At 37.1% G+C, this 18,929-nt stretch overlaps 1 protein-coding gene across 1 annotated transcript; it reads right to left on the reverse strand.

Moving 5' to 3' along the window:
- Positions 1-3,987: 3,987 nt before the first annotated feature.
- On the reverse strand, positions 3,988-7,044 carry nppc (natriuretic peptide C). Its single transcript, XM_026930736.3, has 3 exons — positions 6,862-7,044; positions 5,914-6,194; positions 3,988-5,089 (listed from the first exon to the last, which is right to left on the reverse strand). Coding segments are annotated over exons 1-3 (375 nt in total). The 5' UTR covers positions 6,955-7,044; the 3' UTR covers positions 3,988-5,088.
- Between the last annotated feature and the right edge of the window lie 11,885 nt (positions 7,045-18,929).

The raw sequence follows: 18,929 nt of genomic DNA on the forward strand, positions 1-18,929 counted from the left end.
CTCACCACCAGGTGACAGCATTACAGCACAGATGTACTCTCTCTCTCTCTCTGTCTCTCTCTCTCTCTGTATGTGTGTGTGTGTGTGTGTGTGTGTGTAAACCTGACCCACAGCAGGATGACGTGTTTTTCAGTCTTTGGATGAAGCAGAATTATACTTGTTCAGTAATATAAAATGTGTGTATGAGTTCACACTCTGTCTGTTAATAGCATTTATGTTTAAAATGTTCACTACGTTTTTGCAATTAAATCAAATCAATTTAAAATTAATTTTGAGAAACTGTGCATTATTATACAGATTTTTTTGAGGCGTGGTTGCTGCATTGTCAAAGTCAGATGGTTGGAAAAATTATAACTCCATCTTAATTGGCAAAAGAAGCCAGTATTGGTGAAAGAAGCCCCAGTATTGGTGAAAGAAGCCCCAGGCTGGGTGAAAGAAGCCCCAGGCTGGGTGAAAGAAGCCCCAGTATTGGTGAAAGAAGCCCCAGAACTGTTTATTCTTTAATAATTTATGGCATAGGTCTATTTCCACAGCTAGACAAAAACTAAATTAAAATAAAATGGAATTGGATCACATCAATACATGACACATCTGGTGTGACTTGGCCTGTGGTATTAATCAGGGACGTCACAGAACATGGTATTTAGCTGTGTTTATGTTTCCCCAGTTTACATAGAGGCCATGAAAAGCAGACACGTGTGTGTTCATGCACTTACGCTACTAGACTCATTCTTTATAATGTTAGCGAATCAATTTTAATAATAATAATGAAGCACATTAGCAAGCTACATTAATTAGCTTGGATGGGGCAGGGTTGTAGTGGAGAAGAACGGGTTTTGTTTCACTTTGGAAAAGTGCTTCTATACCGCTGTAGGTAAAGTACTGTCGATGACCGATAGCGACTGATTCTCAAGAACAACACACAGGCACATAAGAGCTGTTATTTTCCCTAGTGTCAAAACATTTTTTTCTCATCTAGCGACAAACTCCTTGTGTGTTTTATGTTTAGGTCTTTTATCAGATTGCTTCTATTGTAGCTCCTCATCTTGATCCAGTCTGCTTTGCTTTGATCATTAATCATCATATAGTATCCCCAGGTATGTTGGGGTATCCTTTATAAGTATGTGTAAAAAAATTCCAGTATCAGGCTAAGACCGGATGCCTGTATCAGTATCGATGTATCCCTAATTTTAATACTTCAATAGAAAGGGAATGTTTTTATGACTTTAACTAATTGGAAAAGACTTCTGAGATTAATAGTGCAACCTTTTAACACTTTACATCTACAATATAATGCCTTCAAAGAAGTGTCTGGCTGGAAATGTACTAGAACTATGAGGCTAATGTTGATAACACGTAATGAAGGGTTATAGCCACTCGTTTAGCGTCATGTCTCAATCATCTAAACTGGGTACACAAATTGGGTAAATTTTCTTAATTTTTAATTTTTTTTAGCCAAAATGTGCTGGACAAACAAGTCCGATCCGACCTAAAGGATCTGCTGCTAACGTCTTGGTGCCAGATAGCACAGCACACGTTCAGCAAGTCTCGATAAGGGGGACCTACACAACAGGTCTCGCTAAATAGAGAAATAAAAACATTTCTCAACATAAAGAATTAGAATTATTTCTTTGCTCCAATACCTAGTGCTATTTGAAGGAAAATTAAAATTAATTTGACCTCAGTGATTGTAGAAGCTACATAATAAAGATAGATAAACTTTATCATGGTCAGATATTGATTTGTCTGTATGGGAGTTAAAGCATTAGACTCTAACATCAGCAATTAATTAATTAATTATCCTAAACACTAAAAATCGTCCATTATATGGACTGATAATAAGATTCACTGTTCAGCACAGAACTAATGCTGCATCCGACTTACCTCAGAATGATGTAATTTTCCAGCAACAAAATTGGGAAAAATATGGCTGCCTCTATGAAAAGTTGTGTTTTGTTAGCAACAAGCTAACAAGTTTAAGATGTATTTACTTTCTCAAAACTGTAGGGTCAGTGTTTAACCAACTAGTGTGTCTGTGGTAATTGATCTAAAGTAAATACGACTATTAACATTTCATTTAAAGTAGCAGTAACAGATATTTTATTTAGTATTGATGGTGCGAGCAGCCATGTTGACATGACATCGTGCTGAACTTGGGGTTGAGGAGACCTTCCCAATTTTACGAGTGGGAATTCCAAGTTGAGGGGGTATTTTCTTTGGTTTTTCTTAGTGGAGGTCAAAAAGTCTGAGTCACAAGCATATTCAACTACAGCATTACTTTTACACAAGTTTGGATCGAAGTGAAATAAAACCATGACCATGAGGTGAAAGGTAGAACTGCTTTAATTTTCTTTTTCGAACTTTACTAGAGTTAGAACTGATTTTCAGGCACAAAATGCATTCGCCATAGTAGACATGGTAAAATGTAGATACAGTCTGAGCTATGATGCTTCCTACACCATGTTTCACACCTCCAGTCAATTTTCTTTTCCATCAGTTTTATCTTCATCTTTTATCTTCATTTAAAAAAATTCTTTTTGGTCCCTAGGGCATTTCTCACCTACCATGCTGGCAGTAAGTGATAAGCATCTTCTGTTCTGAGAAATCCACCTGCTTGTGATTGCACTAAAAATCACATGCTTGCTCACATCACTGCAGTTTGATTTTCAGGAGTTAGATTGTTGGGAAAACTCAAATAAGTCGCCTTGCTCTCGTCTCTTACCACTTTTTTAACAGAATGTCCCCGAATGTTTTATGTCTGTTATACCACAACAACTTGTCAACAATTGTTCTTTAATAAATTTTATTTATTAAAGAACAACACCTCATATTTTTATCCATTTTTAGTTATATTTAATGTTATGGAATGTCATTGAAACAAGATATTTCCTGTTCTCAATTACAATATAGCTATAAACAGTCGTTCCCTCACCAGCCTCACTTTTTTCTCTCTCTTGAAGTTAATAAGACAGAAAGGTGCAGCTTGTCATGTTACTGAGAAACCAAAAAGCATAAACTTCTCTGTCCTAAAGATGTTGGAAAACCTAAACTGTTACAAAGCACTCACACTGGAGAGTATTTACAAAAATGTTAAATAAACCTCTCCTTACAGAAAACTTCACCCTATCAACAATTACACGTTTTTTTTAATCCATTCATGTGGAGCATCCGCTGTACGAGTCCCTGTGAATGAGCTTTTACTGCAGAAATGATAACTATACAGAATGAATACATTAATATAAACCTGGGATGTGTTATAGAAAATTAATAAACACCTTCTGACCAATCAGAATCCAGGATTCAACAGCGCAGTGGTATAACATAAGCTAACTGAAAGCACCCCAGAACTTTGCACCAGAACTCTAATGTGCTTTCTGGAGCACCAGTAATCTGTTCTTCCTGCTCCTGAGGTTTTTCAGTGGTTAGCCTCTTGTGGTGAACCCTCTGAGGTCATGCTGATGTTTTCTTCTCTTTATGGTCGCCTTTGGCCCAGCTGGAGACTCTACATCCTGGAGAGCGTTTTTAATTCGTTCTGCAGATGGAATAATGGGGCTACCAGGTATAACAAGGCTAGGCAAGCTGAATTTAGCCGAGTCTGTCAGAAACGTTCTGTCTATAAATGGCTCCAAATCTTGTTCTCATAGACTGTAGGTTCTAGAAGATGCATTCTCGCTTTTCAGAAAACAAAATGCGACAAGAATAAAGATTCTTTTGAGTATAGGAAAACCACTTCTGTCCTAGCACTTAGCTAGCTATAATTAGCTATGTTGCCTAGCTAATTGCCATAATTAGGTGAAAAATAATTTAGTACTGAAGCCTGGAACATGTAGGAGATCACAGAAAACATCACGTATTAAAAAGCTTTGTTCTACGATCATACATTCATATGATTAACCTACCAAAAGCTTTGTTTTTTTTTTCAGCTTCTTTGCATTTTTTGGTTTTATTAGAGTAACTTCAAGAGACAGAAAAAGTGAGGCTGGTGAGGGAACTGCTGTTTATAGCTGCTATAACAAAAGTGAGAACATGAACTAACTTGTTTCAAAGAACATTAAATGTAAGTATAAACTGATCAAATGCATATCATATTTTATATATAAAACGCAATCGTTGTCAAATTACTGTGGTATAAGAGGAATAAAACATTTCAGGACATGCTGTTATAGGAAAATAATCAAATTAACTTCACCCTTATTTTATCAGTAATAGCTTTTTAAACTTTACAAAGTATTTTAGAAAGTATTTTTTTTTAATCTTTACTAGATCATGTTTTGATCTTTACTAGATCACGATCGTGTTTTGTGTCAGTCACTTATTTCTGCATTTTGCTGCAAAATTTTAGTCCAATTTGTCAGTTTTACTTGTTGATGTCCATTTAAACTTTTATGCATGAGCTTTTTAGTAAGTCAGTCAGTTAGGGACTTTGACTTCCTGTGATGTATATTTTATCCTCACAATATAGATGTAAAATCCTCAAAATAAAATAAGAAACTCTATGTTGCAAATTAACGACTGTCCACAAACTGTAGCATCTTTCCAGTTTCTTCCTGACTGCAATGTATAATATAATATAATATAATATAATATAATATAATATGAAGTTATAGAAATACCACGTAAATCTTTCAGGCGAATGAGTTATGCATGATTTTTTAATCATTTTTAAATCATGTACAACTATTCAAGACAAAACAAAAGTTACAAACAGAATTGGCCTGCAGTTTGCATTCATTTGAAAATGTTACATAAATAAAATTCATTTATAAATATCTCTTTTTTATAAACATATAAATAGTTTTTTTAAAACATAAATACATTTTATGCAGAAATGAAGTACATGAATGTACAGCAGCAGCGACAATATACAGCTTCGCGCATTTTTTTTACACCGTCGTCCGCCATCTTGTGATGTCACTGATGATGCGTGAATTTTTTTTATTTTGATGATTACATTTTTTCCCCATAGCGCTCAATCTTGGCAGCTTTCCGTACCGACAATCCGGCTCTTTTTATTTTATTTATTTTTTAAGGCTTTTCCTCAAAAGGAGAAAGTCAACATTGTCCGAAACCTCATCGTCCTGGTGATACTCTGAAAGAGAACAAAAAGACACAAGAATGATTATTGTTAAGGCATGTAAATATTGCGTAATGCATGCTGTCATTCACATTTTGCACGCATGATGTGTCTTGTGTGAGTCTTTATACAAATCTTTGTTTAAACACGCAGCGAGCATTAAAAAAAAAAACAAGCCCGTGCAATGATGTAATAATTGTTCACCTTCTACTCTTTCAGGTTTAGTGTTTTTAGGTGAGGGAAGCCGAGCATGTCCTGCTTGCTCTGTGCATTACAGACGAGTGACGAAGTCTTAGCAGAGCTGAGTTTTTACTTTTTGGTTGATAATATTACAGATAATATTACATTTAGCCTGTTTCATTTACATAGCTATATCAACTTTAAATTTTGAACTTTAAACAGTGAAACCTAAAAGTATCACGCTGTCTAGACACATCAGTTTATTTGGCATCGCCATCATTTAGCACTTTTAGTTTTATAACTGAATAAATGTATAAGAATTTCGTAAATGTGTACACTTAACAATGACTTAATGAAGAAATGATGGAGGTGGAATTAAAAAAAGTAATATAATAATATATAAAATATTGATAAAATGATTCATAATAAAAATGCATAATAATAAACAAGGGAAATGTTTTCTGTATTTAAAAAAGAATAAAATTCTTATTGATTTTCATTAACTGTTAGACTGTTAAAACAAATGTGCTTAAAAAGTTAAATATAAATTTCTTAATGCTATTTTATTCCAAACTATTGTAAATGAGGAATTAGGTCAGTATGTTTCCTAAGATTGATCTCCACAGGATTTTATATTTACTGACAGAATCCTGACGTACCAGGAGAGGTTATTTGTGGACGGGTAATACACCGGTTGGCAGCCCATGCCGCTGATGGTGCCTATTCTGTCCATCTTGTGTCCGAAGCAGCCGCTCCTGGTGGTGCTTCCTCCTTTCTTAGTTCCTGATTTGTGCCTCCGAGGGCTGTTCTGGTCATTCACGAAGCGTGCCCACATGCCCTTGGCGCGAGTGTCCGTGCGAAGTTCCCTCAGCAGCCGCATCCTGCGTTCACCTGAAGCCAGAAAATCCGCCAGCTCTTCTCCAAGCAGAGCTTCCAGAGCCTGAAACACACAAACACACAAACACACACATGCAACAAGGGGTTTTTATTACAGGGTACAGGTCCTAATCATGCTGCAGCAGGCAATGATGAGGCTGCAGATGATTTCATGATCATGATTAAAACAGAACTCAGAAGTGCTGCAGACTTCTCCAGCAGAGTCAGATATGTAAAAGTCCAAGTTGTGTAGTACAGTAAGAAATTGAACGACTGCAACACTATAGTGTTCACTGCACTGTAAAAACTGAATATTAGAATAAATTCTACACTAAGGATTAAAAAAGTGCTGACTGTGATTAAATGTTTTGAGCATCGCCTGCACAGATCCAGAGCATCTCTCAGCATCGCAGGTTCTTCACTTCTTGCTTTATGTCATTTCATCGGATATTACATGAAGTAATTATTACAGAATTAAAGCAAAGGATTGATGCGAAGGAGTCAGACTGCAAAAAATGCAAAAAACTGCACTGCAGGATTTTTGTCGTGCATCATCTAAACAAATTGGAGGACTGAAAAACTTGCGCTCGAATAATTTATAACTCTTTGGATGTAAGAAAATTGTCAGGATAATGAAACACTCACTGCGTCCCTTCTTTATTTTCCACTTTTTTCCACTAACCTGAACTTTTCTCTAAAAAAAAAAACAGACCCCAAACCCAAAGTCTCACCTTGTGCTGGCTCGGTGTTGTGGGTCTTGCCTCCGTTCTCACCAACACAAGACTCATGATTAGTCCACAAACCACCAGCTGCACGATATTCATCCTGACTTATAATGAAGGAGCGATTCTCAGATTAAAAAAAAAACAAATGGAAGAAAAGATCTCTCTCTGTTCCTCAATGAGCTCCAGCTCTACTCTAAACCCCCGTGCTGCTCTCCTCACAGTTTTATAGTCTAATGAGGGTGATGTCATTGCAACCTGCGTAATGCTCTCCCTCTCCTCCCTCCCTGCTTCCTTCCCTCCATCTTTCCCTCCCTCTCCTATTCCTTCCTCAACACCATCATATCAATCACTCCACACTTTGACTGATCAAAGGCTGAGACTTGAGACGTAACCTGAATCAAGTGTTTCAATAAAGTGCATTAAGAAAAAAAAAAAAAAAACTGAGAATGGATTTCTGAACTCTGAACCATTTATTATAATAATTCCAATTCACTTCTTTAGTAGAATTTACTCCTACTGCTGAAGAATTTTTAATATAAAATCTTGGACATTATGGGGAAAATGTTTAATACACAAGACTATACATGAACAAAAAAAAGATTTAATCAAGGAACGGACGCTCATTGTGTGATTTCCATCACATCCTTCACTTAATACATTCAGGAATTGTGTATTTTTTTATAACTGACCTTTCTTATATTAAAAAACAGGATAGCTGATTGAATTTGTATAAGTGAATATCATAAAATTATACTCTTGTTTATGGCTTATGTATTTTCTTCTCCAAAAAACGGCATTGGGATGAAAATATGATTTTTATGATTATAAGGTTAATCATAAAAACACTTTGTTTGTAATATTTTGTCAGTTGTCCCCATAAAGATAGGAATAATCTGACATAAATAAAAATATCAGACATTTTGACCTCCAGCACAAAGAAACTGTTTTTTCCACAAAAACTGCAAAAAAAGGATAGCAAGACAAATGTGTGTGTGTGTGTGTGTGTGTGTGTGTGTGTTTGGGTTTATGTGGCACACATTCTAACCACTAGGGGGCAGTATGCCTACACATCATGTCCGTTGGGTCAGGTGTTCCTCTCAGGTGTTAACAGGCCACAGGTGAGAGGAACAAGGAGCATGATGGTAGAACCTTAGGGTTCTTATACGGAACCTAACAGATCAGAGTCATTAAAAAGAGCTGGAATGGTTATGGGTTATAACAGTACTTTCCAGACTCATACCTACTAGTTGAAATGGCTCTTTTGAGTGAGTCAGATCAATTGATTCAGCTCACCAATAGGTCTCGACTCTTTCAGCTCCCGAGCAGCTCATTTTGACCAGTAATTGTTCCTCTTTGCCATGACTGAAATCATTTCAGGAAATGTTAAATTTCCATGGAAGCATTTTTATTCAATTATATTGCAAGAGTAACAGCATTTGTGGGTTTCCTCTTGGTTCTCCAGTTTCCTCCCATCTCCAAAAACATGCCAGTAGGTGGATTGTCTGAATTGCCCCAGGTGTGAATGAGTATTTGTGTGTTTATGTGCATGAGTGTGTGTGTTGTTCCATGAGAAACTGGCATCCTGTCCAGAGTGTATTCTCACCTAATGCCCAGTGTTCCCGGGATAGACTCCGGATCCACCACCACCCTGACCAGAATAATGCGCTTACTGAAAGTGAGTGAGTGTGAGTAACGGCATTGCCTACATCTACAAAACAAAGGGAAAAACACAGCTCATATACGTGAGTCAGCTCTCAGCGCTCATCTAAACAAGTTGGTTCACAGAGCTGACTCGATCTTGAACGACACATGACTATATCAATTTAATTACACATAGATTGACCCTGTTCAACTAATTATGTGACTGCCAGGCTCCATAATGAGGCAAGAGAAAAGTATTCACCCTGTCATCAGGAGTCTAAATCCCAATGATGCCAAGTCCAAAAAAGCGTAAATTGTCCATGCTTTCAGTGTGGGAGGGGCATACTCTCTCTCCACTGTCAATCACAGCAATGCTAGCCAATCAATAGCATGTGTGAGCTCATAAAAGTGGAAGAGGACAGATAGTGGTTTCCTCTGTGTCTGTTACACTGTGATGCCCTGTGATGCAGCATGAGCAGCAATGCAAAAACTCTCAGTGGAAGCACATGTAAGCCTCACCCTCCCCGGCTGATTGCTGTTGCATAGCTGACTAGGTGGGTGGAAATTGGCCAGGATCAAATTTGGGAGAAAATGGGAGGGAAATTATGTGATTTCCGATGGTAACTAGTTTCACCAGAACTAATTTAGGGGCTGAATATTTATATTGTGAACATTTATCCCAACTTTTCATTTTTATTTGTAAATAATTTTGCAAACCGTATTCACTTTTTTCTCACATTTCAATATTATGGTATATTTTGTGTGGATTCATGATATAAATTCCCAATTAAGTCCACATTGCAGTTCCAGGTTCTAACGCTACACAAGCTACTGTATTATGAGTTGGAATAGATGATCAATTTGACATTTTTGAGAGAAGTCATTAACTTTCCATGAGATTTCTCCTGTTAAAATGGCCTAGCTGTGCTTATTCGTATGAGCAACCTTGTTGCTCATGTTACTAAAATTTCCACAGTCAAATGTTGATATTTACGGCTTATAGAAAGCCGAGCATTGAGAACAGAAAGATTTGATGACACTGGACTTTGCTTGAAGGTTGGTTGGACTTTGCATTTTGTAGTTTTATTGGTTTTAATTTTGAATCTAAGGCACGCTTTCGAGCACAAAAATGAGAAAGGTTTGGAAAAATACATGGCTGAAAAAGGTAAAGGTGGAAATGTCTATTGTTTTTACAGATTTATCAGCTGAATTAATTACCAACATTCAACCAGAAAAAAAGAATAAATCAGAGAAAACACTGCTAAAGGTGTTTTATTGCATATGGAAAAAATAATAAATAAAAAGAATTGCAGCTAAAAAAGTTAAAGCAAAGGAAAAACAACATGACTGTTAAATATGCACAAACAAACTGCCTAAAGAAATGTTTCCATAGACAATTTCACACATTTTAGTGTTAAAAATGCATTCACCTTCAAACAGAATAAGACAAACAGAATCAAAAGCAAGAAAGTGAGACTTGAAACAGATATTTTTTGTTGTTATTATCAAATCATCAAATGATGATGATGTTGATGATGAAGATCAGATGTAATAGACACAGACAGCCTGATGAAAGTGTGTGTAATGCCTCAGCCTCAGAATCTCAATCTGAGGTCTGTCTCAAAGTCCACTTGTACTTCTGATCGAATCAAAAGCCAAAGATAAAAGGACAACAACAGCACCCCTCCAGTGTGCAGCCGCTGCGTGTTCTCTGGAGAAGAAAAGTAAAAAAAAAAAAAAAAAAAACTGAACTGAAGAGGAGCTGAAGAAACTATTGGAAAAAATTTGGAAAGTTTGCTGCTGCCACTCCAAAGTTATCTGCCTGGCTTAAGGGAGTAAGTCAAGAGAAACCTTAATCAGCAAGAAAGATTAGAAAGGCACCAATCCCTCTCCAAACTTCTCTCCAAACTCCTCTTCGGTTTCCTCTGGGTTCTCCACTTTCCTACCAGCTCCCAGAAACAGGCCAGTAGGTGGATTGGCAACTCTAAGGTGTGAATGTGTGTGATAAACTGGTGTTCCATCCAGGGCGCATTCCCACTTCACACACCAGCGTTCCTGGGATCGACTCCGGATCCATCACCACCCTGACCGGGATAAAGTGCTTACTGAAGATGAGTGAACATTTATACATTTTCACTTTGAGAAACACTCTTCCATGGATCTCAAAGAGGGGTCTGTGAAGCACAGCTGGGATTTTTGTTATTTTTTTAAAAATTGGAAAAACATTTTAAACCACACCCTACCATTATCAAAATCAACTGAAAATTAATGGAATAAATACGTTTCAAAAACAAAAGAAAACATCTGGCTCTTAAAAAAATTCCAAAGTATTGTACACGCTTAAATAATGTGCCTGAATAAATAAATTAAATTAATCTGCACTGAGGGGTCTATGAAGAAGCCATGTTTCATGAGTTCAATGGATAATTAAGGGTTCTTGGCTTCTAAAAATGGTTCTAATTTTTATAGGAACTCTTGAACCCTTCTCTCAGGGGGAACATTCAGAGGCAAAACACAGGAACTGTAAAGGATCTCAATTTTCTAAGAGTGCACTTTACTGATTATAAACAATGTTGTGCATAAATATTCACTCGCCTTGAACTTTTCCATATTTTGTAGTGTTACAATCCGAAACTGAAATGGGATTTTATGCCATGAATCTACACAAATATAGTCTACACACGACAATATAGTTAAAAATTACTGAAATATAAAAATATTAAATTTGTGACCACATAAGTATTCACCTTCTAAAATTCATTCTGGCTCATTTTCCACCAGAAGTGACATAATTAGTTAAATCCGCCTGTTCCTGGAAGAACCCAGAGTTTGTTAGAGAACATATCTAAACAAACAGCATGATGAAGACCAAGGCGCGATCAAAACAAGGCCAGTTCTGGAAAAGTATCAATCAGGGTTTGGTTATAAAAAATTAAATCCATTATTAAAAAATAGAAAGCATACAGCACAACCAGGACTCTGCTTAAAACACACAAGAAGTTAAGGAAAACTTTCAATATTATGCTATCACCACCATGCTTCACAGTAGGGTGATGTTTTCAGTGATGGCTTCTCACCAAGCATAGCACTTTGCTCAATTTTGGTCAAATTTGCAGATTTTTTGTGTAAATTTATGATGTCAAATGGCAGTTAAGTCCATTTTAGTTCCAGATTGTAACACTACAAAATGTAGAAAAGCTCAAGTGGGTGAATATTTATGAACTAGCAATGACTTCCCCTTATTTTTAGAATACAATGTAATACAAAGTTTCTATGTTTTGTTTTCAGTCCATGTCTTTATTTTAGCTTTATTATCTATTTCACGTTCTTTTTTCTCTCTTCAGTCTGTTTCACAAGCTGAGCTAGCAAGCTAACTGCTTTTGTTCTGGCTAATCTTTCTGGAATGTAGCGAACTGTATTAGAAGCCGGCACTGAGTGGCAGATCAGGATGATGGAAAGCACTGATGCTGAACGTAGCGTTGGTTCTCTTCCAAACAGAACTGCACTGATGGAAGGACTCTGACATGCATCGCTCTTTCAGTACGGGAAAAAAAGCTGTGGATTAGAGCCTGGGGTCTCGAAGACTACATGGAAATGAAGGAACGTGGGGGTAAATTAGCTCCAGCTTCACATGCTGATGGGTCCAAACACAAAGATGAAGATGGCACAAATTACGGAGACAAAAAAACTAAAAAAAAAAAAAAACAACACACACACACACACACAAAAACCCCAGCAAACAGCACTTGGCACGTGAGGGGGTCGAATTATTCATCAGTAGGTTTTGTGAAAAGCTCTTGTTAATGCACAGTCCAGAGGAGATGTTCAGGGTTAATATAGAGCACGTTCTCCTGCACAGAATGAGACCTGACAGGTTGAAATGTGGTGTTGATCAGCGTGGGCATAAATGTGGGGTAAAAAACGTAATGATCACCAGGCAGCAGGAGCTTTGGCTCATACTGAATACACCGCCTGTGCTGAGCTGTCAGCCGGCCTCTTCAGCCATTCTCCAGCATTTTGCATCTAAAATGAGCACGACCGCTTCAGCACACACACAAAGTGACTATTTTCTGTATCATGGTGATCGAGAGGTCACACTCATCATTTATACAAGCAGATGTGAGGTAGATGTGAAGAGCATAGGTTTTTTTCTGTAATGTATGACGATACCTCTTCATAAAATGATTACGGAGTGTGCTGAAATGTGTGACCTTCGGAAAAACCCATTACCTTCAGATAGAATAAGATTCTCCACAATGCTTTTGACAGATTCATTTTTAAAGAGAATAATCATACGGGTCATGTAGTGTATTCTGTTATATGAGGGGAACACACTTCTGATTGTACATACGTAAGAATTGTCGCTTCTCCAGCTGAACGGTGCTGCGTAGGGTTTAGTCATTTAAATTTCATAATAGGAAAATGGGAACATTGTGTTATCTGATTTCTGGTTTGATGTGTCGTGTAAAATATTATGTAATCTAAATTACATGAGGGAAATTGTGGCTCAGATGTTGGATTTTTCAACAAAGTCCTTCAAGAAAATCTTCAATTGCTCAATTATCAGTTATTCAGTTTCGGTTCCTGATATTGATGAATTGAAATGAAAATGAATATATGTGCTTTGGTGTCACTGTGTTAAACAATGTTAGCCTCTTATGCAATCTGTCCACCAAAATTCAGTGAGTGGGTAAAGAGAGGCTTAGCCAAAGAAGCAACCAAGAGGCCAAGAGTAATGCTCATCATGATGCTACCACCACTATGCTTCACACTGTGCACATGATGTTCTCAGGGGGACAAGCAGTGTTGAGTCAAAAATGCTCAATTTTGGTTAAAAAAAATCCCACCTATATCAATATTATGGGATATTTTGTTTAGATTAATGACATAAAATCCAAGTGAAGTCCACTTAAGTTCCAGGTTGTAACACTACAAAATGTGGAATATTTCAAGGAGTGTGAAAACTTATGCACACCAACGTAGCTAGAATAACTACCAAAGTTTGCCCATGTTTTTAGAATAGAAAGTAATACGAGGCTTCTATGTTTTGTTGTCAGTCGATGTGTTTATTTGCTGAATTTTTTGAATTTATTATTTATTTCACTATTGCATGCAGTCTTTTTTTCTCTCTTCAGTCCATTCTGAGTACAAGCATGTTTTTTGTTACTAGTTTATACTGATGGCGATACAGTGAGTAACTTACTGAGTATTAATCAATCAGGGACATCATTGAATTTTTTTGTCTGGTTTTGTTTCCCCAGTTTAAATAGACTGGTTCTTTATAACGTTAGTGGGATGATTTTAATAAAAATGAAGTGCATTAGATAGCTACATTAGTTAGCTATGGATGGGTTACAATGGAGAAGAGAGGGTTTTGTTTTACTTCGGGAAAGCACTTCTGTACAGCTGTAAGTAATGTACCATTTTGTTTCCATTGTGTCAGAATCTCTCACTGTCAATGAGTTATAGCAGCCGATCATTAAGAACACAATGGAACAGAAAAGCTTTTATTTTTACTCACCTAGTGTTGTCTGTAGGCGTTTTTCTCGGTCCAGATCACTGTCACTTCGTGTTGTCTGTTTGTTATCGTGACAACGTACACTAGGCTTACATAAACTTATTATTATCTGGTATTGGATGTTGGTATTGGCCATTTCTATGAGTAAATGAGCATGGCCTCGGACTGATACTCGATAGCAGAATCATTATTGGTGCTTCCCTACATGGATAAATGGATAACACACGTTCAGAGCTGTTTAGCGACTGGTGTACAAGCTGTGATGACAGAGACGAGTGTTTAGTGTTCTTCATGGAGCAACCTGAGACACTCAGACTGCTTTTCACAAACAAACATGAGGAACATGCTGTTTTGAAGAGACCAGACTGATTAAAGCTGAAGTTCACATTAACATTTATCGGAACCAACTGACGCATCTAAATCTGTCTGGTAAAACTCTTTTTATTTAGTGGATAAATAAAGGATATACATGAGACATTTCCAAATCTATAGAGCCTGATGTTTGGAGACTGTCACATTTTCCCCTCGACATTTTTTTATTTTTTTTTATTTTAATATTTAACAAGCGAGTGAAACATTTGTCTGCCATGTTGTGAGTGTATCATAACAAGTTTTTCCTTCTCTTCCTGTCACGGATTTAGGGATGCTGTCAATTTTTTCCAGTGACATCATAAAAAATATTTGAGAGAATTTTCTTCTTGTCTTTTTTAAGCCCTCGACCGCAAACTCTAATTTTTTTGTGTCTAATTTTTAATATGCCTCCTGACTTTTATGTGGTGGAGAGGTCTGTAGGATGGCACGTTGGGGGTGGTGAGCGGCGCAGAGAGACGGCCGGAGAGGTGCTGTGTGTTCCGGAGAGTTCCACTCTGCGCTAAGTGCTTCACCACGGATCGAGTGTCTCTGTTCTTCTTTTTGGGGTTAGTTCAAGACAAACTACAAGCCTGTTACAGTCCTATAAATAACCGGTTTATTAGGCCTGGGATTTTAATGCCTTTTACACGCTGCTGCTCTGAGAGCTTTCCCATGTGGAGCTGTTCGCAATGTCTCTCTCTCTTTCTTTCTCTCTCTCTCTCTCTCTCTCTCTCTCTCTTTCTGTGTATGTGTATGCATGTATATAACATGAAACACATGGGAGCAACGAGGCCACTGTGATATTTCCGCTATCTTCTATTCACACCATCCCTCCTCAGTAAAGAAGACATCATCTCCATCCTGTACAGACCAAAGCACTGCCAGTTATCTGTCGATCTGTTTATGGTCAGCTCATATCCACACACATATACATCCATGTCACGCTCAAACATCCTATACATTGTAAACATTCTTTTTTTCTGCCTCTCACTCTTTCAGCAACTCTATCTCTCTCACTCTGTCTCACTCTCTCTCAGATCAGGTCCACAATAATATGGCTAGGTTTAAAAAGCTCTTTTTGTATCAAGAAGAGTCAGGATATTTACTCCACTTACAAACATCTCACACACAGAAATACTGAGTGACAGGGTGGTGTGATGAAGTGCTGTTGCTGTTACCACAATAAATTTGATTATTTTCCTATAACAGCTCATCCCCAAGTGTTTTATTCTTCTTACACCACAGCAGTTTGCCAATGATCATATTTTTTATTTATTAATGTACGATATATCATGTGCTTTATCTGTTTATAGTTCCATTTAATGTTGTCAAACTTGTTAATTCCTGTTCTCGCTTACATTATAGCAGTCAATCCCTCTCTAGCCTCTATAAGACAAAAAACGCAGCTTGTCAAGTTTAGCTTAGTTAGTTAACTACTTAGTTACAGCTTTTACCTTTGTGCACTGACACTGGAGACTCCTTCCATAAATGCAACTTGTCATGTTACTGAGAAACTGCAAAGTATAAACTCTGTCCTGAAGACTTTCCTGTGTCAGCACTGCTGTTGATTTCTGCATTCTGATTCATCAGATGGTCTTGATTCATTTTCTATAACAGCAGCTCTGACAGTAGTGCAGCTGCAATTCACAGGTTTATATTAATGCACTCATTCTAATGCGTTATCATTTCTATAGTAACAGCTATATATTCACAGGAAATAGACATGAAGGAAATGGTTATGGACAGAATAACTCACTTTAATTACTGTAAATATCACCAAGAAGAGAAATTAAAATGAGCAATGGTGAACAATTGTGATCAGTGATTGGTTGATGGGAACAGTGCTTATTAGTAATGTGAGCTGAAGATCCGTATTAAGTGCAGGACAGTCGCTAATGTCTGCTCAAAAAGTCATTTGATTTGTCGCTAGATTCTTTTTTTGAATTAAAGTCACTAAAGGGGCCTAAAAAGTCTCCAAATGTAGCAACCAAATCATAGATTTAGCAACACTGCTGATATGTTTTTGTCTTATGAATTTCAAGTGTTTCAAGCTCAATGGTTAAAGGCTCTGGGTTATTGATCAGAAGGTCGGGGATTAAAGCCCTAGCACTGCCAAGCTGCCACTGTTGAGCCCCTTAACTCTAATTACTCCAGAGGTGTTGTATCATGGCTAACCCTGAGCTCTGAACCCAGCTTCCTAACAAACTGGAATGTGCAAAGAAAAAAAAAATCACTGTACTGTAATGTACAGTACTGTGCAAATGTCTTAGGCACATGCAAAGAAATGCTGTAGAGAAAAGATGCCTTCAAAAATAATGAAATTAAATGTTTCTACATTAAAAAAATACTATAAAGAGCAGTAAACAGTAATAAATGAAACAAAGTCAATATTTGGTGTGATGATCCTTCGCTTTAAAAAAAATAGTAGTCTCAGGTACAGTGTGTGCAGTTTTATAAGGAAATGAGCTGTAAGTGTTACTGAGCATCTTGCAGAAGCAGCCACAGTTCTTCTGGAGACTTTGACTGTCACACTCGCTTCTTATTTTTGCAGCAAAACCCAGCAGCCTTCATTATGTTTTTTTGTCTGAAAAGTGGTCTTATATGTAATATGCTGCTTTCTTTACTGACATACAAACATTTTCTGTAACATTTAATTTTGTGCTGGAAAACTAATGTTTGGAAATCTAAAAGGTTTTTGTACTGAATCAGTAATGTAGAAGTCATCAAATAAAAATCTATAACAAAGTTTGTTCTAAAAAAAAATAAGGTGCCTAAGACTTTTGCACAGTACTGTATGTGTGACAAATAAAACTTCTACTAAAGAGAGAGAAAAAAAGAGAGGCTGGTGAGGGAATGACTGTTTATAGCTGCTATAATGTAAGTGAGAAAAGGAACTAAGTTGTTTCAGTGACGTTCCACAAAATAAAAAAAGGATTATTCTTTAATAAATGGAAAATTTTAATTGCTAGCAAATTGTGGAATAAATTTGAGGCTCTGCTGTTATAGGAAAATAATCACTTACTATAACAGCAACACACACAGTGTTTATTACTTAGTAAATCAGAGCCACACTGTGACTGGGACTTCACTCTTTACATCCTGACCTGAAACTGCACTGTGTTCAGTGTAGAATGTGTCACTGATGTTATTAATGTTAGTGTTCTGTGCTGAATGTGTCACTGGTGTTATTAACATTAGTGTTCAGTGTGTGTTTTAATGAGGTGTCACTTCAGTCTGAGAGCCGTGTCATGAAACAGGACTAAAACACACTCTTAGGTCATCCTCTATTCCAGGATGAATATGGACTCAGCTCTGGATGGTATGGAGTGCAGTCTGGATACAATTTGGTGGCGGTCTGCGTTCAGGAGTTTGTAATAACAGTAATGACACATGTTCCTCATGAACCTCTCACAGGGCAAAACTCACAGCTCACAGCTAAACGTCTAAATAATGTCACATTTTACTGCTCTCACTGTGTTAGACATAAAATTGCATATTAAAATTCCTCCTGTAAGTCTGTCAGGAGGACTGCGGAGTGGAGATACACCATTACATCATCACACTCTGCATATTTTACACAGGTGGATTGATGAGTTGAGAAATTAGCGGTTGAATGAAGAGTGTGCTATAGTGGCAGTCGTCAGTGCTGTTGCTCTGTTTGGCTCTGCTGTTGACGTCTGGGTGGCACATGTCCCCGTAAAACTCAACACAAATGGAACATATTTGAGGCACTGAGTCACCTCATGAAAAGAAGTGCAATAACGTGTTTGCGGGTTTTGCAAAAAAGGTCGCGGATTCACTCCCAGGGACGGCATGGTTTCTGTCACATGGTGTCAATCGGCCAATCACACAAATAGATATTAAAGGATATTACAGATATTAAATAGATATTTAAAATATTAAAGCATTTATGAAAATAAAACATCCACAGTGTCCTGTTTACTTGAAATATAGTCAATTAGGCAGGACATGTTCGGTGTGTTACGTCCGAATGGCAAATAATGGAAGCCAGTTTAGCATGTAGCATCTGTATAACACACTTATTATAGACAAAGACGTCTTGGATCGAAAAGTAGTCATAGCTCCATCACATTCTTCTTCTGCATCAGAAGAATGCATTATTTAAAAAAGACTTGCTATTTTATAAACCTGTTAATGGACAAATAATGTTCCTCTGCATTTACCCTAGCAAGTGCCAAAGCATCATTTTCTACGTGCGTATGTTCTCAATTCTATTCAAATTTGTATAACGCTGTGACAATTCCAAACAATGGACTTGAACGATTCCTCTAATCAGTCTCATGGCATGTGTTGTCTGACATTTCTTCAGTTCCCTGCTCACAAATTTAGTTCCAACCTTCAATTAGTTCCCATATAAAACTCATAACCATGGTTTCATCTTATCCCGTCATATACAACCTCTCATTAAATGCGTAAAGAGACAGTACAAAGAAAAATAAAGCTGGAAAGGAAGTAGCAGAGATCATTGGTGTTTTTAATAAAAAGGGTGTATCTAGTAATGGGTGTAGTTAACTTGCTTTGCTAGTCTAATCTGAGAATGAGC

This window comes from Pangasianodon hypophthalmus, chromosome 11, assembly GCF_027358585.1.
Source record: "Pangasianodon hypophthalmus isolate fPanHyp1 chromosome 11, fPanHyp1.pri, whole genome shotgun sequence".
In the NCBI taxonomy this organism is placed as follows: domain Eukaryota; kingdom Metazoa; phylum Chordata; class Actinopteri; order Siluriformes; family Pangasiidae; genus Pangasianodon; species Pangasianodon hypophthalmus.